The sequence below is a fragment of the Atractosteus spatula genome, chromosome 5, assembly GCF_055471065.1.
Source record: "Atractosteus spatula isolate fAtrSpa1 chromosome 5, fAtrSpa1.hap1, whole genome shotgun sequence".
NCBI lineage: Eukaryota > Metazoa > Chordata > Actinopteri > Semionotiformes > Lepisosteidae > Atractosteus > Atractosteus spatula.
Window position 1 is genome coordinate 47,315,658 of NC_142710.1, and position 22,848 is coordinate 47,338,505.

Consider the following 22,848-nt stretch of genomic DNA (forward strand, 5'->3'; position numbering starts at 1 on the left):
TAAAGCTGTGATATAATGCCTTGAAGTTTTCCAGAAAACGAAAGGAGATTTTGATGTGCATTTAACTATACCATAATATGAAATATCTATACTGTTTAAAACACAGCAAACATAGAAACCAGTTGCACCCTTTTGAAAGTTACAGAGGGAGAACCCGAATATATTGAATGTCACTTTCTTGCATTTCTTGGATGTGGGCCTGTTTCAGTCTAGTGAAGACAACACATCTTAGACATTGGTACAGTATCAGTCCTACCTGTGGCAGAATCTAGTGTACACTAAGAAGACAAACAATTTAAAGCAGTGCAAGCAAAAAATAAGTGGTCAAAGGCATGGAGTGAAAATGCAGGTCACCCTTACCAGGGTTGGAGATTCTCCTCCAGTTTTTGGGGTGAAATGAAAATTTAACTCTTTGGTATACATTCTTTTTTTTTTTTAAATGCAGCATCATAGAAACCAGTTGCTGGTTTATTTCTCTTCCTTCAAACGAGAGGCCAGAGGCCCAAGCCAGGATGAGTGAAACTTTCTTTTAAGTACAACAGATTATCGGAAAACTAGTACTACACAGAAAATGTAAATACTAATAATGACATTAGCACCAGGCTGCTGACAGGAGGGGCTTTTACTCTTTTTCCATCTAGAACAGAGAAGGTGTTCATGGAGTCTCCCCCTGGGCCTGCAGTGGGTGCCCTGTGGCTGTAGTCTTGTCTTTGTCTTGACTTGGTTGTAGTCTTGTCCTCAGTTTCCCTTGTCTTATTTTTCACATCCAAGGAGGGTTTATAAGCTCCAAAGAATGTGAACCAAGTCCACCAATCAAAAGTCTGCCCAAATAAAGAATTGGAACATATGAGAGACAAAATAATCAGAAACAGACTAAACAATCTAACACTCTCATGAACATACTGGAACTCAATGCAAAAAAAACAATTAGTAACTCAATGATAAGAAACTCTATTAGGTGAATATGCATGCACTAAAAATAAAATATAAGCAAAACAAGAATGGAGTACAAATATATATCCATCCATTTTCTAACTGCATCATCCAATTAGGGATCTAGAGAAGAATATATATGGTAAGAAAATTATATGGAAAGATAAGTGAAAAAGAATAATTGTGTTATAAGTAGGATTTGATTATTGTTTATTAATTAAGCACATTTAGAATCTTACAGCTGTTGATTTGACTCCCAGCTTTGTCACATATGTTATACTGTTAGTAAGATAATGTTTTGTACATATTTTGAATACTGTAACTTATTATTGAACATAAAAGACACTGTCATTCTGGATGAGAGGGATGAGTATCTTCTCTCTTGTGTTTATTCTGTTCTCGATCAGGCAGGAAGTAGGTCATTGAAAGTGACAGACATTGCTTTGGGATGGCTTTTAGAAGGGATCAATGTTTTTGTATTCTGCAATAACATCTCTCTTAGAGTGGATCACATCTGGATCACACGCAACCATCACACATCCAGCTGTGTACCATACTGTCGACATGTGCCCATTGCAGGGCATTTAAACAATTGGTGCACCACTGACAGCTAAATAACAACTTGGACAGGATTCAACCAACTTGAATTGATCTTGCTACAATTTCATGTTTGAATCCTTCTGCAGCCTACTTTACATATTAAGTTTATTAAGTTACATATTATTTAATTTAATTTAGTTAATCATATATTACAATGAGTTAAACCCAATTCAGCCCTTTTGGGGAAAAGTGCTTTTGTAAGCTTGTTTTCAGTTGTGGGTGCTTGCAGTTACTTTTTTAGCACTCCTTTTGTGACATGTGCTGTTGCAGACATTTGAAAAGCAGGTGTCTAAAGCTGGAGCAGTCTTTGCAAATGCTGAATGGTAGCTTGTGTGAAACTGGCTATAGCCAGGAACTATGGTCCTTCCACTGAAGGATCAGCATCAGGAGCAGAGCTCAAGCAAACGGCATGGTTAGCTGTCAGTGTCCCCTCACGGAGGACAGACACCAAACTTATGTAAGCTTACAAGCAGAAAAATCATTACACAGCTGAGGGGACTTAATGCCTGATTCTTTGTAAAAGCACAATCACAAGAATAAAGGCACACCATAGGCAACAGAATGGAACTTCAGAAGCAAAAGTGTCTTGTTCCCAGAATTCAGCAAAGATTTCCCTTTTTCTCTATCACAGTTGTTCCACTTCACTACAGTGTTGTCATTTCATTATTGAACACTACAGCTGTTAGTGGTATAGATATCAGAACATTTAACTGTGTATAGGATTGACTGTGGTAAATTCTTTCTGTTTGTACAATAATATACTCTTTCTCTATAGATTAACAAAATCTGTCAAATACTTATTATTCAGCCTCATAAGGAAGGACTTGTTGAAAATGCTGGCTTTTCGAAGAATGTTTTATGTGAAATGTTTTAGCTTTGAGAAATTTTGTGTAACTACAGTATAGTTTGTTCTAGTGCAGTTGTTATCAGTGGAAAAAAACAATTTTCTGTGGGAATCATTTTGTGCTTTAGCTTCTCTTTTGGTGGTGTTTTTCATATCATCAAATGTGTCCACCATGCTGAAATGTTACTCTGTATATCATTTTTTAGATTAATAGTTTGTTTTTTTAATGATAGAATGAGTGTTTTAGTGTTTTCCAAATATCCATTTCCTCCAGGGCAAGGAACAGCTGGTGATCACATTTCTGTGTTTCTCCAGTAAAGTGCAAGCTGATTAATTTGGGTTTAGTAGAATGGTGTTTGTTTGTGCCTTGTAAGCAAATTACAAACATGAGGGTGGGGGGGGGAGTTGAAAGAGGCCAAGCCGAGATAAGAAATGTCTCCTGTTTTAGGTGTATTCAGCTAACTTGTCATTAGCCTAGACTTTAACTTGGCACCAGTTGTGAAAGTACTCAGAACAGAGCATTTCCCGCTTCTCTGCTGGATGAGTTCTGAGCCTGCTGGCACTGCTTTTTGGGCAGTGCGATATCCTGTGTCAATTGTCATTTTTGGCATTTGAGCTTCCTGTCATTTTGCTGTCCCGTCTCTGTGCGCTCAGCGCTTTACTTATGAAATCAAATGTTCTTTCTCTTTTCCTCCCCCTCCTTCCTGGGCTCAGCTGGAAGCTTTTTATTCCATATTCACCACGGAGCAGCAGGACCATGTCAAATCGGTGGAGTACTTGAGGAACAATTTCCGACCACAGCAGAGCCTGGACGACAGGGTGGTCTTCAAATCTGCTGTCAAAGACGCTTGGATACAGGACCTGACGGACAGTCTGGGGAGTCCGCATGGAACTGAAGCCTCGAAAGGTATAATAGGATTTTCACACATTTTTTTTCTCCTTAAAAAGGCACAACAGCAATTAATTCTTTACCCACAGTTTCTTCAAGCGTTTGTCACACAGAGGAGAAGCTGCAGAGAATCACCCCATAGAGAAAGAAAGCTGCATCTGTAATGATTCTCATTTTGCAACAGAGTTTCTGTATTTCTGTGCTCCTATCATGCTGGAGGTTGCCAAGTTATTTCCAAGGGTCTGTTATTAAGGGTCGTTGGCTTTGCAGATCTTGGTAGAGGTGTATAGGGTGCTTTCCCAACATTGCAGACTTGTTAGATTGTAAGATCTTTATCAGTGTGGTCTGTATTTCCCTGGTTCAGCCCCAACCATTCTGACTTCTAGCACGCTACATGTACCATCGGTTTTCACAGCAGATTCCCAGGCATACCTCAGAGATGTCTCGTCTCGACTGCTAAGCAATAGAAACAAGGACTTCAGCGACTCCTTTCAGGCCATGGCACTGGGCCCACTGTAAAAGATTTGAAATTATGATGACAATGTGTGAAATGCCCTTGAAAAACCTGCAGGTCTGCACGTGTGTGTGTGTCTGTCAGGTAGAAACACTTGCTCATGAAATGGGATGGAAAATAACAGGCTGAAGACAAGCAGCGTAATGATAGGTCTGCAGAGGGTTGTATTGCCATATGGCATCTCAGTGTAGCAGAAAGGTGTTTATCATTAAGATAAGAACATTTTATTTTTGGCATGTTATAACAGCCGGCTTTGAGTGCAGCGACTCTTCAAAGTGCTGACGTTTTCACTCCCCACTCTGATAAGTTAACTTCTGACAAGAATGGGACTTCAGGAAGGAGGAACTAAAGAAAAATGCATTGGCGGTGATTGTCCCCTCTGAGGACCTTTATACCGAGCCCAGAATGTTTCATAGATTGCCCTCAAATCAACAGTAGGAATGTGGAGCTTCTTGCTATATACTGTAGGCAGGTTTATTTAGAGAGGCCTTGGAAGGGAGACACAAACACACTACCTATAGGTCTTCCGGAGGTAAAGAGATTCACTCCTGGTTTCACTGAGCACATAGCTTGGCGAACAGACCTGGACTGGAAACCAGTCTTTATGAGGTGATGCGTACAGGGTGATACATGGTGCTGGATTGATCGGCATTGGTATTGACAATCTGACTGACGCATGTACTGTAGGGTCCTTCCATTCTTGCTTTTAAACCTAAACATTAACAAAAAAAGACAAAGACAAATTGATTTTTTTGTTAAACCAACAAAACAAAGGTCCAAACTCACCAGATAATTTAATCCTCATCTTCTATTCTGTTTTTATTTTTTTTTCTAAGTGTAGAGGCAGTCTGAATAATAGAAGATAATTATTTTTTCAGGATTCCAGAATGAAATATTTATAAACTCTTGGCAGTAGACGTTCCTCTGTAATCAACATTAGAATTAATTTAGGTGTACTGAAATAATTCAGTAATGCTAAATTAAAAGCTTATGAGATTTTTCTTCTGTTGAACGATTATTCTTTGTTTAATTTAGCCATAAAAAATTGATTGTGTGATACTGTATGCTATGAAACCCGATGTCCCCTCTACATTGATAAAGTGGGAGTGAAATAATTGAACTGAGAGGGTGTATCATTAATATTCGTTCTAAAAATAGACCAATATAAATTAAACCCGCACTGTGAAATTGCTTTTGTTGTGTTGCCTGTGTAGATTAAAGCGTAGCTGATCAGTCTGAAGAAACAAAACAATGATATAAAGGATTTTGAACTAAATTAAGTTCAAAATTGCAAACATTTTTTTTGGGGGGGGAGCTTTGCTTTTACTTGCTTCTCCTTCATATTACTTTCTAGTGGTCAATATTTGAAAAATTAAAGCTGTTGTCCGTGCATTTGCTTCTCTTTACTATTTGATGTTCTTCTTGCTTCGAACTCTGGCTTTTTGGTTTGTAGGTTTCTTCTTTGTTTGGGTTGTTACTGTTATTAATCTTCCTGTGTTCCAAAGGCTGGGCTGTGGAGGTGACAGGGGACTTCTACAGGTGACGCCTGCCTCATTATACTTCCCCTAGAGTCTTGCCTTGCTTTCTTGTGTTTCAGTTTTGCCCATTAATCTAGTGCTATTGTTATGGAGGAAAGGGGGATCAGTATCTTTTTTAATATACTGTGCTTCATATTTGCTGAGACTTTCTTGATCTTTTCATTTGGCCTTTGAGCCTGTAGTGTATTACCCTAGGATTGCACAGCCCCTCTGCTACTTGTCTTTTTATTATTCCAAATCACACTTTTCTGGTCCTATTACTCTGTCTCACCACATTTCCATCCCCTGAGCAAAACCATTGGGTCTCAGAACCCAGCGTGAAAATAGCAGATTTTTGCAAATTAATATACCGTATGTTTAGTTTTATAAAACTTGCCATTACCCATCCATCAACCTGAAAACCTTTCAGTGCCTGCTGACTCCATTCTGGATGGAAGGGTATTATTTAGTATTTCATCATGGAAAATGCCTCCACCTGCTGCAGACATTTTTCTGACTGCCAGAATCGCAGCACAGTCTATCCCTCACGTCTGAATATTGGGCATGGTTCTGGTTTTCTCTTCACTTTGCAGATAAGGAAAAAAGAAAAATCCATTTGGGATTTGCAGTGCGCCCGCAAGAATACACAAATGAGAACTGAAACTGCAGTTTAGACTACACAGTGATCACAGACGCAGAACAACTTGAGAAAGAAATGATAGTTAAAATAGAGGGCAAATTTTTAGAACAGAGAATGGCGAAAGCTTCCAAGTCAAGTGCAGAATACTGATGATTTTCATTATAAACATGACACTGAATGAAATATTTTACCTGACACCCCCACCAGCCTTCCAGCTGAAACAATATCCTGCATATAGCAAATGGATTGATGGGCACAAAAGCCCTGTGGCTCCAGCTTCGCAGTGTGTTTGTGTTTGAATCTGAAATAGTTGAAGGGAAATAAAAATCATTCACTCCCAACACACATCATCCCATGGTCTGCAAGAGACAAACATGGTAAAGGACAACCTGGCAGAATAAATAAATGAAAGAAAAAAAGGATTTCTGCATGATTTCCTCTTGAATTAAGCAGAGTTTAGATTTCAGCAATTTATTCAGTTTACTGGCATGCTCAGTGATTAAACACCTTCTGCTTTTGAGATTACTGGAAGCCTGGATAATGCCCATGTTTAGAGAGGCATGATGCAATGGAAAAAATGTGCTGTCTTGCTTAGTGTCATAGTGCCACCTAGTGTTGTGTTGTTGTAGAGCAGAGACGTCTTTGTGAAGTACTTCAGCGCAGGTACTGACTGGTTCGGAAATATGCCACATTAAAGACCCTAAGGCTAAAATATATTAACTCATACATTATTTTACTGATCTTTAAACAGCAGAGGGAAAACAATAAGAGGAGAAGGCATATGACATCTAGCAATAAAGAGTTTTCCTAAGGCAACCATCATTGCAATATTTCAGTCAAGTCAGAAATTGCGGCATCTGAACTTCATATTCTTTTCTTCACAGATAATCAGATTTTCTCCCTTATTTATATTTTTAAAATTAAAATTAATAAACTTTGATTGATAGGTACTGAAACACAGTACCCCAGATGCTCATATTTACTTTTTGTGTAACAAAAGATAGAAGAAATTGATTTTTGACTTGCTTAGTTTGCATGCTTGCTAGGATTGTATAAAACGCAGGTGTAGCCCTCATGTTAACAGTAATCTTGTTATTTTTTTGGTTTAGTGTGCAGCAGTGCCCCTGTAAACATGAAAGTCCAGCCAGTCAACAGCACAGCATTAGTGGTGAGCTGGAATAGGCCTGAAACTGTCTATCACCCTCCCATCATCAATTTCATGATCTCATACAGCTGGACCAAGAATGAAGAGCCCAATGAGCAGACCTTCTTCAAAGACAGTGACCAGGACCTGGTAAGGAAATCTCCTTAACACCTATGACTTTTGTTCATGCAAAGACCATTCACTGCCATACCCTGATAATAGCAGGATACATGGATCATACACCTCCTGCTCAGCCATGACGCTTTGGGTTTTGTTTCTCACAAGTGTTTTAGGACTTTTGCCTTGCCAGTGATTGGTAGAGATTTGATGTTATTTAACAAAACATGAGTTTTAATTGCATTTTCTTGGGTTGCAGTGGAGTTCAGATTGGGTGTTTGCATCATTGCTTAAATTGCGTTGTTACATCTTGCTGAGAATCCTCTTTAATTTACCTGAAGAATACCTTATTTTCTTTGGCAGCATAATGCAAAGGGAATAATTTGAAGTTAGAAAAAAAACACTTTTCCATTTACGTAAAGTCAAAATGTTATTCCATATCTACTAGTGGCTGAATGGCTGAATTTTGAAGTTGTTTTCACTGTGTTCTTTCGTACTATACATACCTTTTTTGTTAGTATAAGCATTTGAATATTAATCTAAAAGAATAAAGGCATAAAATTTGAAAAGTAGAAATCAAATTTTAAGTTCACAGGGTTCTTTTTTTCTGTAAACTTATTCAAAGGAGGCTTCAGAATTGATGAAGTATGTAATTCCAGATGCAAAAGAAAAACTCAGGAGGGCTGAATGAATTTCTCTGTGACTGTCATCTTTTCTTCCTAGGCTGGGTCTCCGCAATCAGTAATAGAATCACATTTCTCTGCGTTGCTGCACAGGAGGATTCTCCCCTCCGCCTTCTTTCTTTCTCCCCTTCATTTCCATTTTTATTTTCAATTTCCTCCCAAGACATTGTTATCTGGGTCACATTAGGGACTGGCATGCTTTATAAAATCATAGCTGAATCAATCGAAAAGCACTCAAGACCACAGTGTTTTACAGGCTCCTTCTTGTAATAACCGGCCATTCTTGAAAAGATCCTTAACAAAATTAAACAGAGTGGCACTTGCATAAATCAGTGATTGAGCAGCAGACACAGAACAAATGCCATTACTTAATGTAAGATTTACTTGCACTGTGAGGCTTTCCATGAATGGATTCTTTGGGAGTAAATTATGATAATAGCCATTCCTCATACATTTAACATTGTATTGAATACCCATCTCCAAGGAATGTGATAATTCATACATATGTTTTATAATGCATCAGCCATAAAAAAGTTTCATATGATTTGTTCCCCTGCGTTGCTGAATGCTATCTGTAAACATTTTTAAGCATGGAAAAGTGTTGTGTTTCTACAGCAGACACCTTTATATTTGATGCAAGTTTGTCCGCCAGAAGCTCTTATTTTATATCTATACAGTGTCATAAACCTTTCAATAGAATGACAAATGTGGCTGTGCAATGTCTCAGTGAGTTAAATAATAAATTGTAAGCCTGCCCCTTTTTGATGCTTTAGTTTTTACATGCATATGAATTGCTGTCCTAAAACTCTGGACTCTTAATCTATAATGTTTCTCCCTTGTTGATTTAAGATGATTAGGTATCTTGAGGTCTTAACAATATGCAATCTGTTTGTGCTACTGCTGAAAGGAAATCGCACAGCTACAACAGATTAGGATTGTGTGCAATATTCAGAAATTTGAGGGTTAGATTTAATAACCTTGTTAGTACTAATGCAAAAGATCAATGGAGAGAATAAAATGATGCTACTCTTTCCTAATTTAACTATTATGCATAAAGAGACAGCTGCAATGGTTTTTAGATCAAACACATTTAATCCAGTTTAAATGAAAAGAGCTCATTTTTTGTCAGTTATCTCATTAAAATAGAGCTTGTGGCCATACCATCCCTCCCAGGGCAGAATGATAATACACTCGCGGTTGTTGGAGTCAGGCTAAGCAAAACAATCCATTTTAAAATGGAAATGTTTTGTGACAATTTCAGTGAGTGTTGAAAAGGAGCAAGCCTAATTTTACACCAGTGGGTATGAAAAACACACAGAAAAATGTCTTTAATACCTCATCTGTGAGACCATCTCCCCCACTCTTCATGTAACACTCATTAGCACCATGCAGTGTGAATAGGGAAAAGATGGCCACTATTTAAAATTTTTGCTTCTCTTAATAGAAGCAAATACGAGCTGGAACAACCAAATGTGGTAAAAAGTCACGATAACAAACCAGCTGGGTCAGAAAGCAGTTCTTGGTTTGATGCTCCTACAACTCAACAACAGACTAATATACTCCATTTAACAGCTTCTCGTTAAACATAAATGACAGAAGTCTTAACTAAATATTAATGAAAATGTTTAAGTAGTGAATCATCTAACAGTGGTACACAGTATATTAATGTTCTGCTATGCTGACTTAGCAATGGAGGGAAAGTTGCATTCAGAATAGAAGAGGAATAAAGCAGAATAAATCTCATAGCAAAAGGCAAATGACCCTGTCCCTTAATGGAAAAAAAAAACAATTAAAACCTTTACATATTACTTTTATGCTGTGTAGTTTTTTCTAAATGGCCTTGTTTTTCAGGGTTCTGTTTTATCATCTGTGCTTTGAATGTTTTATAACTATGGGGTGCTTTGAAATCAATACACACCATAGCTAGCCTTTTCATAACTGTTCTGGGGCATTTCTGCTGTTACAGTTTTAGCATAAAAGTACTGCCTGTGGCACACAAAAAAAAACCCTTTCGTCTTTGGGGTTCACACATACTGTACATAATAAGAATAAGAGAAAGGATCTCATTCCATTTTTGGCAGATTATAAATCAGAAGTAGACTGTTAGAGCTGTTAAAAAGAGATGGATTGAAAGTAAAAAGGCTGCAAATACTAATGTTATTTTCACTTGCAGGAGGCTGTCATCAACCATGTGTCACCAGACATTCTGTACTTGTTCCGAGTCCAAGCAGTATGTCAGAATGACATGAGGAGTGACTTCAGTCAGACACTGCTCTTTCAGGGTGAGCCTTTTACAAATAAAATCCTTTTCCCTCACTTACAGAACAGCTTCTTTGCTTTGCACATTCATCTCATGAACGGAAACATTTTTTAAGTTGGTTCTTTTTATAAAATTAAGACCCATGCCATTCTTTCACATTTAAGGACTGATCATCTGCATTATCGGCTTTTGCCTTGTTTCTCACATTTTTAAGACATGCTTTGCGCATGAACTGTTGAAAGTTGAAGTCTTCCTCAAATTTTAAAGCACTGAGTATTGAAGACCTGGGCTCATTTAATAGAACTCTGTGATCAAGGTGGGTATGTGGCCTCTCTATCAGATCACAAGAATGTAAATCAGCTCAGAAGTATTGCAGGTAAATTTAAATTACACACTTGTAATTTTTTATTCTTTTATGGATGGGGAGTGGTCAGATCTCTGCACTCCTATCCTGAAAGCTGGGTGGGTTTAAATCCCAGGCGAGATGTTACCGAATGACTTCACTCAGTAAGAATGTTGAATTTTTGTTTACTGTTATTATAATCAGGTGGGTGTTTACAGTAGCAATGTGTTATTATTGATATTCGCGCTGTGAGAAAGAACTTGTATTCATTTAATTGTGATTTTGACTCCCAAAAGGAAATGTAAAATAAGACATTGAGGTACCCAAGCCTGCATTCATACTTTCAGAGAATTTTAGTGTAACAGCTTCTTTCTTTGATTGCCAGTCTGTGCAACTAATGTTCCAAATGTTTTTCTTCTGTATATGTCAATCCACAAGTTTGTCTAACACTCTCTGACATTTGAGATTTGGTTACTAAAGTTAAGGAAATGATAACTATAGCGTAATGAGAATCTTTTCTCTGAAGACAAATCTGAAGATTTGTTTCTAATTACTCAAAAGAGGAAGATCTGTTATTGCTGTGTGTTCTTGAAGTCGTTGAGAAGGCAGCAGGTGGCATGGGAAATTCAAGTACAGGAAGTTATATTTAATAATATCTTTTTAAATTACTAGTATAGAAATGTTACATTTGAAAAGAATATGAATGTAGGAGAATGTGATCACCTTAACAAGAATAATGACCATCTCCTACAACTATCATCCTCTCTCTTATTAATCTATAGTCAGCACATAACATTTTTCAGTCTCAGTCGCTCAAATCTTTTTGTGTTTTGCGTCAAAGCTTTGAGGGTACAACACAATATGGATTTTACGGAAAGTCAAACAGTCATTCTTAAAAAAGCCTTTTAAACAGCCTATTTCCTAACACAAGGACAAAGGGAAATGCTTCAACAGTGTCAACAGTAAGACGTTTAATTTGGTAAAATGTTCAGTACACTCCAAAAAAGGCATACCACAATACTTCAAAAAATTAAATGGTTTGGATGACAAAAATTTAAAAAGCATTTAAAAACTTCATAACGTCTCTTGCACATTGTATTCATTTGAGTTACTGCTATTCTGATATCTGGGTTTATGACAAGCACTATTTGCTTGATTTTGTGACTATCATTATCTTTGACTTGCACAGGCATCGCATTTCCCAGAAATGCTTGATTCTGTTGTACATATTAGAGGAACAAAGCAGTAACATTTGTTGACAACAATGAAAAGACTAAGATGTAAGATGTAAGATGTAAAGCAGTTCTAAATATCCAGAAGGCTTTGTAGAAATGTTCCTGGATTTGTTTAGTATTGGAAATGCTCTTCTGTTTTCAATCACCACTAAAGCACTGTGTAACACCTTTCTTGGCAACTAAAGACTACTTTTTTTTGTGTGCCTTGTATTTTTCTAGAATCATCTCTGATTTAGAAACATAAACACAATTTACAAAATGAATAACAATAGTTTACTTATCAGTTAATTTTAGGTAATGGGTTTGTGTTCTTTATTTTCAGCAAACACAACTAGAATATTTGAAGGCACAAGAATAGTGAAGACAGGAATGGTAAGTAGATATTACTGCTGTATATATTTTCTAAAAATGAAAACCATGAATGAATAAGATGAATCAGTATTAATGAGTAACCAGCAGATGGCACTCTAGTATGTGGTACATGAAGAGATTGTTCCTGTTCTCAGATGTTTGTGTTTGTTGATTTTGGTCTTAGTATCTTAGTCTTTTTAAATCTACTATTTAAAAGAAAGAAATTCCTAAAGTCAAATCTAAGTTCAAGATTTTTTACGATTTTCTCTCCTTTGTTCTTTCCTTTGTGAAGCCTACTGCCTCCCCTGCCTCCTCAGCAGACATGGCACCAATCAGTTCAGGGTCTTCAACATGGACTTCATCCGGTCTCCCGTTCTCTTTTGTCTCCATGGCAACTGGAATTGGACCCTCTTCCAGTGGGAGCCAGGCCACAGTGGCCTCAGTGGTGACCAGCACCTTTCTTGCTGGCCTGGGCTTCAGTGGTGGTGTTATTTCCTCCTTCCCCAGTTCTGTGTGGCCAACCCGCCCCCCACCTGCTGCATCTACAACAACCAAACAGTCAGTGAAGCCAGTCGTGCCCGCCACTGAGTCTGTCTCGTCTCAAGGCTCTGATGGTGACACTGTGGCCAAAGACGGGGAGGGGGCTGAAGAAGGTGGGAAAGGTGGCAAAGGGGAAGGCGAAGACGGAGAGAAAGATGGGGAGGAGGAGGAAGAACAGGAGAATGAGGTCAAGGACAAGAAAGTGTCCCCAGAAGTCAAAGAAACTCAGGATAACAAGACCGAAGTGAAGGAACCCACCACAGCCTCTCCAACATCAACTGCTAAAGAGAAAAAAGAGGAGGAGACTGGTGCTGAAACTGTGGAGACACCGCCGCACGCATTCCCAACTGAAACCCTCGAAGACCAGCTCATGCAAGGGACAAAGAGCCCAGCAGAAGTTGACACACTAGCTCCTAACATGGAGTCACCCAACAGTACTTCTGAAACACAGGAACTGGACAAGGATCCTGAAAGGCCATCATTGACCACCAAACCAGACAGCGAAGAGAGGAATATCTGGCCCTTCTCAATTCATACAGGTAAGACAGTATTGAGTGTGATTTTGTGTAAGATTTTATGTTCATGCAGGGACAGAGGAAAGTTTGTTTTTTATGCATTTAGATGGTCATTGAGATGGTGCGATCTATTTTGATTTTGTTGTGCACTTCTGTCATGTTTAGGGATTATGGGAGTAATTACATTTTTTTAAAAAAGCTTATGGTACGTTATTATACTTTTTAGGAGACATAGCAGCAACCTTTACAAAACCCCATAGTTATTTTTGGATTTTTTCCTTAACTGTTAATTTCAAATGCATGTGATACAGTATCTAAACCCCAGAAATAAGACAAATCAGGCAGGATAATAAAGATTGTAGGAGTTCTGTCTGGATAGGCCAGTGGTTTGGCAGTGATTTGGATTATTCTTTACAAAGTTGAAGGATTTTTTATTAGAAATTAGTAAAACAAGTAGAAGTTAATTCCATGTGAAAAGAAATAAAACCAAATGTTTTAGTTGTGTGAAGACCTTAAGGAAATTAAGTGGTGGGGTCTATCCAGATTTTTCATGGCAAAAAACATGGCAGGTATGAGCAAATCAGATTTCAGGTGTGCTTAATGTACATATCTTTGCTTATGTTATGACTGTGGCATGACGTGGGGGCGTGTCCAGTGTGGAGGCGGAGCCCTGGTAGAAAGCCTCACCTTTGTAGTCCCACCTATTTTGGCTTCCAGCTGATGAGCCCCGGCTGGGCGGGTCCTGTAAAGGCACACTGGACACCCCTGGACAGTATGAGTAGGGCCACCCCTGGAAGGGGGGAGTTTTCATTGACAGTCCTGGACAGGATTGCACCCGCGTAAGGTTTTCTTTTTTTTTTGGCCTGTTCCATCACACACTTTCACTGGGGCAGGCGCACACTCTTGTTGTATTATGTTTGGTCCCTGCTGACCTCACACTGGTGCTTCCGTCCCCTTGCCCGGTGCGTTGACTTTTATTGGTGCTCGCCACGGCGCCTCCCACTACACACTGTCACATGACTTATACAGTATGTGTAGTAAAATAACGCTGGCTAATAGATAATCACAGAATAATAGTAGCCTGTGGTAACAATAGTCCATAATTGAATAAAGATGATTTGGCAACCTTACGAAACCTTCTAATCAAATGAAAAACTAGCTTATTGCTTCATACTAAGTACAGTTGGTCTCATCTTTACCTTCCTTACAGAGTTCACACAAGCTCATGGATATTAAGGAAAACATCTAGGATAGAATCCATATATGATCTATCAAAAAACATTTCTGACAAGTAATGTCAGCTTGGATTCTTATGATGCAGCTATAGTTGGATTTTTAGAATTTCAGTTATATAATTTTTATACTCACTGCATGTGGAATCACGCATTGCGTCTTTACATCTCGGCTCACAGCAGTGAGACCAGTACCCATCCACTGAACCGTTCATTTTCTGACACGCCACACTCTGTGGGGACATACATGAGATTCCACACTGGGGTGTGTGCTGTGCTGATGTCGCCAACACTCACCAGCACTCAGAATAAGGACCTTTACTAGTGGAGCCACCTGGGAGCACCAGGTTATTATATTAATTTTAAGTGGAACGGTTATAAATAAGGGGAAGCTGTCTGGCGCACCTGGCTTGGGATATCCATCTAGATTTTTTTTAATTCTTTGTTTGAGGATGCTTGCCAAAAAAAGAAGAAAGGGAGTGTTCTTGTACACAAGTTCTTTTTCATCTAGTACTGTAAATACTTTGATAGTAGCTCTTGGATTTTACACCTTTTTGAGTTGTGACAATTTCTGAGTAGGTTCATGAGGTTCTCTCTGGATGTCCCGCAATAATCCACTTGAGATGCTCAAAATCTTTTTTGTTCTTCAAAATCAAATCATGGGCTGGGGATAAATTGCTCCCACGCAGGACACTTCCCTGTGTGACCACCTCTGCCTGCTGCATTCCCCAGAATTTGATATTAACATTCAGCTACTTGTGTTCTGAAACTCACCTGTTGTCAGCTCCCCAGAACACGCTTCAGAGCAGCACTTGGGGGCACAGTTTGAGTTATTGATTATCCATCATCACTCCACTGGGTGATAATTGCCATTCTGTGTGCTGTTCCACCACCCCCAGACACTTAATTGCAGCAAACTGAAGAAGCTGTAAAGTAGCATGATGCTTCCCTGCACCAGGGTAAGAGGTTTTGGGCTTTCTTTTTTTCTTGGACACATACATTTCGAAATAGAGAAAGGCAGTCTGGTCTTGAAGGGTTCAGTGGCTTTAAGGTGGACAGACACGGTTTAGTACTGTTTGGCATCTTCCTTGATTCAGTTGAGCCGTGAGGGTATGAGAGCTTGCAAAGTGGGCACTTGGCCAGATCATGTGACTGAAGTGCTGCGACTGTGTGCCACCTGGACTGTAATCCAGCACGCTGTCTGCTGGACGTGAAAGGGCACCATGAAAGCATGTTTTCTGTGTACGGCCACATCATTATCAATCAGCACAGCCATCTGGATAGCTCTACCACTGAAGCTCTAGCTACACACATTGAAATGAGGAGCACCTTTTCTTTGAATGGCAGAAGAGCCAGTGAGTGTCTGTGTCAGTAGTCAGTCCTGTTGTGTCCCATTTGGGAAGATGAGGCAGCCGGGGGTGTTTGTGCCAGCCAATGATTCTGGCCTGTCAGTGTTGTTCACACCTATTTTACTTTTTCTGTTGTTTTTTCTTTTTCCATTGAGCTGCTTAAAATTCATCCTAGCAATTAAATCTGTGCTGCAGGGCTAAGAATTGCACAGCAGTATCTCTTTAGCAAAAAGCTGGATAGTGTTCTGTCATAAATATAATATTACAAAAGAGCAAATTATTTGTTAAAAGATGGCAAGTATGCGAAGAGTAGAAAAGGTTTTCTCTGTGGCAGCTGTGTGGTCTGGCTTTCCTGGCAAGTTCCAAGGAGCATTTGGTTTTTCTTGGCTCTTGAACATGAAACAAAACACTGCAGCAGTCGATATACTTTGACCCGCTTGCAATTAACAACACTCCGAAAAAGTTTGCTTGAAGAAATTATAAAAATAAAGCATTTTTTTCCTAAACTATACAGTTTGATATTTACTTGTACTTGTGATTTTTTCTTTGTCCCACGTGACAGATACAATCCGCAGAGCACTTTAAAGTCAAGTATCTCAGACTCCATGTGAAGTACATTTAAGTTATTTATGATAAAGTGGATTAATGCACAGTGAGCTGGATAAATCTATCTGAATGGGCTTTTAGCAACATGCTGCAAGGGACAGATTGTTAGTTTCTTAGTGGTTTTGTGAGCAGGAAATATGTAACACGTAAGGTGTTGCCAATAATTATATGAAGTTAAATCAGTATTGGTTCAATAGTGAAGTGACCACCGTTCTGTTGGCAATTGTGATATTTTTTGTGCAGAAAACAGTGAATGATCTGTGAACAAAAATGTTATATGTGTTTTATATTGATGGTGGTTATAGCACATTTTTTTAAAGAGATTATCCCATATATGAAAAAGATATATGATAGAATTCAAAGGAAAATTTGCAGACACAAGCCTGGATTAGGGATACTTGCCAACTATAAACCCACGAGCTGATGGTGGATTTGTTCTAGCAATTTGAAAGCCGCCATGAGATATTGGACTTGTAATTCAGCTGGCCAGAGGATTAAGCGATGCCATACTCTACAATATATATGTAATTGTGTATGCACTGTATATCTGTCCACAGTGTGAAGACATAAATGTAAATAAATCACAGTTGTGAAAAACAACGAATAGAGAACATGGCACTCGAATACAGAAACATGTCATAATTATCTGCAGCTTCATATTTAAACTACAGCAGCCAGTGATGATCTGACAAGAAGTTACACTTTGAATTATCTTTGTCCATTTGTTAAACAAACATAATCACAGCCTATAAATAACCAGAAATTGTTCACTGGTGTCTATAAATATGTTGGTGGCGGGTTAATATAAAATATCTAGTCTGTTAAGAGGAGAAGCAGCTGTCAGTTTCAAGTGCAGTTTATATCCCTGTATATTTAAGGGCCTGATAACTAATTAAACTAAACTAACTAAAGAAGAAATTCTTGGGGATAAAAGTTTTTTTTTATTCAAACACATTCATATAGTGTATAGTTAGTCATTCTTCTGCCAAGAACACAGATGTGTATTTGCTTGTGGTTTTAAATAGAAACTGCTTTCAGTGTGAGATGAAATATAAAGCTTACATCACACACAGCAGTACAGTAAGTGCAGTAGTTTTGTCAGTAAAGATCTTTAAGCCTACCAATTTGCTTATATTCTTGTGCACACACTGTTATGACGGAAATAGCCTCTGGTTTCAATTACAACTTTGATTTCTTCATACGTCATCACAGAACTGTCAACCAAGTCTGAGGGCGATGTAGGCAAAGGTTCTCCTTCCTTCTTTCACATTGCTGTGAAAATAGGAGCAGTCTGGATGTTTAGCTGTTTCCCGTCTACAGAATTTTTCACAAAGACATAGGCATGCATGACAGTGAGTGAGGCATGACGTTGCTGCTTTTGTTTTTTTAATAGTATTTTAATCAATAATTCATTAGAAACACTTGTATTGACATAAAAAACACTCGGACACGATTTGTCAGGTTCACACCATTTCATACAATAAAATTTAAATGAAATGAGAAAATTATTTTCTCCACATTTCTTTCTTTATCCTGGTGAATTGGTTGCTAAGAGAGGCTAATTAAGGTCTTTTAACATGTCATTTATTGATTGTGTGTTACAAGAACACACTACGGCCCATGTCTGTCCATATCTGTTTCTCACTCTTCTGCTCACACTGCCCTCCCTGTACTCTGATTAGCACCTTAGCTAGACCCGCCTGTTAAAGGCCATTACTTCAGTGAGCACTGCACTGGCCTACTTTTAGACCGTGGAGAGACCAGAGGAGAACAGAGCTGTCGCCATATGAAATCTTAGCTCCATTTTTAGCTCTCCCTGCCAAAGAAAGTAACAACTGACTTGCTTGTGTGTGTCTTTGCGGTTTAGATAACATTTGAATACACATGGCTCAGGGAGGGTAGGCTGTGTTGTTCTCCAGTATGGATCCACACGTTAAATGGCAAATTCAGACTTCGATTATCAGCACACCGGCTTCAGGCTGTGAAAAGCCAATTATGTGGGTCTTCGGGACTTCATTGTTTACACTGTGGTAATGAATGCTAACACTGTTAAAGAATGGGAGGACTGAACTGCACAGGGCAGTCTGACTCGGGTAGGTGCTGCTGTAAACATCCCTTTTGTAAAATGGTCATAATCTGTTCCATCTTTAACAGCTGCTGTGTGTTTTTTTTTATTTTTCTTATGATTATTAAGCATGAGATACAGTACTATTTAAAAAATGAAACTGGGTGTAGCACTTCCAAGTGACCATTTATTTTCTTGTTGCTGAATGAATAAAATGCATACCAACTAAGTTGGAGAGTAATATTGCTTTTGTGCAGTATGTGTTTATAGCATCCATACATCCATTTTTAACCTCTTTATCCAATACAGGGTCACAGTGAAGCCGGAGCCTATCCCTCCAAGCCGTGGGTGTAAGGCAGTTCAGCACAGAGCACACACAGACTTAAACACGCACAGACTCACACCAAGGCCAGTTTTTCCTGAAGCCAGTTAACCTACCAGTATGTCTTTGAACTGTGGGAGGAATCCAGAGCACACAGATGGAACTTATGTGAACACAAGGATAACATACAAACTCCACACATATATCACTCCAGGAATTGAACCCAGTACCCCAGCACTGCGAGGCAGCAATGCTAACCACATTGCACCACTATGCCTCCCATATGTAGTATGTCCCATACTATTCTATGACAGTAAAGAGTTGTATTCATTAGGCTCTCTAATACACAACAGCACTGGGGAGGACTATCTTCAAACCCCAAATGAAGCTTAGAAGACCTCTTTTTACATCTAAGAGGCTAATTAGAGAACTGCATAAATTATTTTGTCAACAGTTATTTAATTGTCTGTCATGACCATTCCTGATGCGCTTCCTTACAAAACCCTACCTTTATTTATGTATGTTTTTATTCAGCTTAAATATAAAACTTTGAGGCTTTAGGAAAGACGCAGGGAAAGGCTGTGTTCTCATTGCTAGTTCCTGTTTTCATTCTTGTTTAGTACGTATGTAAACCTCAATATGCCCACTAATAATTTGCCTTTCATTTAACCTACAGAAAGAAATACTGTTTCCAACATGACAAGACATTCCTCGTATGTTTCAAACAAGATGGAGTGGATCATCCCTTTGGTTGTTGTCTCCGCTCTGACCTTTGTGTGCCTCATTCTTTTGGTGGCTGTGCTGGTATACTGGCGGTAAGTCCTGAATATTGAATACAAGGCAGACATCACTGCAGCCTCATCGTTCTGTAGAGATTTGTGTGTGTCTGAGGTTTTAAGGGCAATTGTTTTGTCCTTGATTTAATATGGAGAATAATACTTTGTATAGTTGGAATTTACATTTAATGTCATCACCTTATTAAGTAGTACAAGAGTACTACTTAAGCACAAGTATATCATACAGAGGTTGAGACAGCGAAAATATACCATTTTGCATGCTACAGTATATTTTCAGTTTGGTTAATGTGTTTTGATTCGTTAGATTCTTGTTGCTTTGGTTGTAATTTGGAGGTATTACTAAGTGATGAAGGCAGATTGCACTGATTGCGAGGGAAATATTATCTTCATTAATCTCTAGAAAATTAATATCATAAGGTTCTGATTAGGCCTGTCTAATGACTCCAATGAAGAGAGAACCCAGGTTAAAGCTGAGTGATTGTGCTCTGCTGACACTAAGCTGGAAAGAGAGCAGTGACGACTTTCCTTAGGGATCCATTACTTAGCCATTACCATCATTTGCTGGGCATCATATCTGTGAAGTGTCTCTTCTCCTGTCTGTTTTACCCATCACACATGTTATATGCTGTCTTGTAAATGGGCTTTGACTTACCAGCAGTGAAAGGCATGACAAAACCAATTCAACATGAAAACGTTTGCTGTGATTTAGAATTTCACACACTCTACAGTGCTCTTTATTTTGCCTAGTCATTTTTTTAAGTTTGTTTGTATGACAGACCTGATTTTCTCTTGAATCTAAAAGGGTTGGATGTCTGTGTGGAGAGAATTTATAACTTTAGCTTTAGAATTTTATATTTTTAATATCAAATAAACATTTCTTTTCTGAACAGTTCTTGCACGAGCCTGTGACACAACTGTGTGCAGCTGTATATTGTGGGTGCCCTGTCACATGATCATTAATGCCTAATTCCTTTGCAACTTTTCCCTAGTTGAGTCTTACCAAACTGGCTTCGCGGGGGCATATCAAAATTCACGAGTTGTCCGTTGCTGTGGCAACCAGACCCCCTGCTGCTGGCTGTGCTCTGAGGTGTCCTGTCGGGCTTTTCAGTAGAGTGGCCTCTGCTCATTAGTAAAAAAAAAAAGAATGACTGAGGTTTCTAAAAACATGCTGCATGATGCTTTCAAAAGCTGGATTAAACATGTGTACCAGACAAAAGCTATGTGCTAACTGGAGTGAAGAATGTTTTCCCTTTGCTATGAAAACTCCAGTTTCCCTGGAAGAACTTTCTCTTATATATATAATATAATGAGGTGTGGATTTCCAATACCTTAAAAAATCATAGAAATTGCATTTAAAAAGAAAATGGAGACAAAATTAGAATGTATATTTTTACAAAGACAAATTCAGAGTAAAAATAGTAACCAGTCCTTACAATGAAAGGTCTTTGGTATTGTGATAATTACAATATGATTTCAAATTAATGAATATATTAAAAATACGGTTTTTTAAACCTGAAAGTTATGCACCAGCCATTTCTCTTGAACTAGACTATTGCATTTTAATAAGACAAATGAGTGAACTGATAAGAAACAAGGCCAGCTTCGCTGTTTGCAAACTGCTGTCCTTCCATTTGTGAAATGAGTATGTGACCAACGCAGATGGTGCCAGTATTTATTTCAAATTGGTAACGAAGTTTTAACTGGTGAGGCTAGAGTAACGTGCAGGTTAATTTGTTCCTGACTGCTGGTGAGAGATGTGCCTTTATAGGCTTATGAAAATAAAGTGGCTCGGCTTTCTTCAGACTCAGGGGGCTGAGATAGGGGTGCTGTCTAATTAAGGCATTAGTGCTAGAGATTAGGTAGGCAGGTTTAAGCAAATATTTAGTTCCTGGTTGCGTATTGATAGTCTTTGTGCAACTGAGTCCCACACATGTACTCCTGTGTGCTTTTTTTTATAGACTTTTCTTATGCTTAGGAAAATATGTTCACAGACTTTTTATTAAAGTGCTTTACTTTATGCTTTGTTAGAATTGTACATATTACAGTATTTGGTTTATTGGAAGCATTTATTTGCTGGCTTTGTATAAAGAAAACATTAAGCTTATTGGTTTTTGCTTTGCCTGCCAAGAACTATCTAATGAAACAAATTCAGAGCTTGTGCATTTTCTCAAATACTCAGACTTCACAAATCCTTACCTTAATAATGTGAGTTGCATTAATATGTAATTTTTTGGTAAGGGTAAACATTAGGAATAATATAAGATGGCAGGTTCTTATAAGTTTGGATTTCTATTCTTCAATATTTGATACATCTAAGTTGAGAGTGAAATACTGGTTAGTTGAGTCTAATATAATTAACATGAATTCACAATGCAGTCACTCACTAATAGAAGGGGGTTTGGTGACCCTCGTTTATGAAGAGCTCTTAAACCCAGTCATGTTTACTTTATATATGTACTTCTAAAAGCTTTCGGAACATCAGGCTTCAGGAAAATGCCAGATATGATGGGAGGCTCATCAAGCTTAGCTGCTTCTGTTTCTATGTAGCCCCATAGCCAGCACAGTACTTCAAACAGCCCCTTCACCTCTTTGTGAGACTTCTTTGTGTTCGGTTTTAACAGTATATACACTGCAGTCGCTGAAAAAATAAAATAATAATCAGCTGTTAAAAGACATTTGGTTCTAACTCAGCAGCAATTTGCTTTTTTTTTCCAGGAACACTATAATGTGACAGAAGCAGTGTCTGGTCTCTGATGGTTCCCTAGACACAGCATGTTCCCTGAGGGCAATGGCCTTGCTGCACGACCTATTGCACACTCTTTTTTCCTCTTTTTTTTTTCTCTAGAGGTGCTGTGGGTGTGATATCCATTGGCTGATTGCATAGCAAATGATCTCTCGTGTGTTTAAAATGGTCTGAGGTGTAAATTACCCACGTGAATATGATTATTGGGTTTAATACTTATTTCGATTTGTCTTTATCTGTGGGAGAACATGAGTGGATTTGAGTGTACTGTGTCCAGTGTGTAGTGCTGATTCTTTTTTCTTGTTTTCATTTTCATTTCTGGAACATTTTTCATCGTGAATAAATTCAGGATAGGGCATTTAGTTACTGGGGTAGGGAGGAAGCCCTAATGAAAAGCTTGGTAAAACCCGTAAAATACGGAATGCAGTATTTATGTTAACATAGTGTGATAAAAAAGTGCAACTTCTCGCATACTAAAGGCTAAGTTGGCACAATTTATTATAAGCAGTTATTTGTAGTAGGAAAATTGCTTTGTGTAAATTGCTTTAAATATTGCTGAGAGTTGATTAAATTATTCATGTTTATTTTGTATGTACTGTAACCCCTGTT

At 38.4% G+C, this 22,848-nt stretch overlaps 1 protein-coding gene across 1 annotated transcript in view; it reads left to right on the forward strand.

Annotated features, from left to right (window-relative positions):
• The window catches only part of ptprga (protein tyrosine phosphatase receptor type Ga), a 257,643-nt gene that overhangs the window by 201,462 nt on the left and 33,333 nt on the right, over positions 1–22,848 (forward strand). The window contains exons 8-13 of the mRNA XM_088916863.1: positions 3,092–3,284; positions 7,047–7,231; positions 10,055–10,163; positions 12,042–12,091; positions 12,363–13,149; positions 19,376–19,514. Of these exons, the coding sequence (XP_088772989.1) occupies positions 3,092–3,284; positions 7,047–7,231; positions 10,055–10,163; positions 12,042–12,091; positions 12,363–13,149; positions 19,376–19,514 (1,463 nt within the window). The remainder of the gene's footprint in view (positions 1–3,091; positions 3,285–7,046; positions 7,232–10,054; positions 10,164–12,041; positions 12,092–12,362; positions 13,150–19,375; positions 19,515–22,848) is intronic.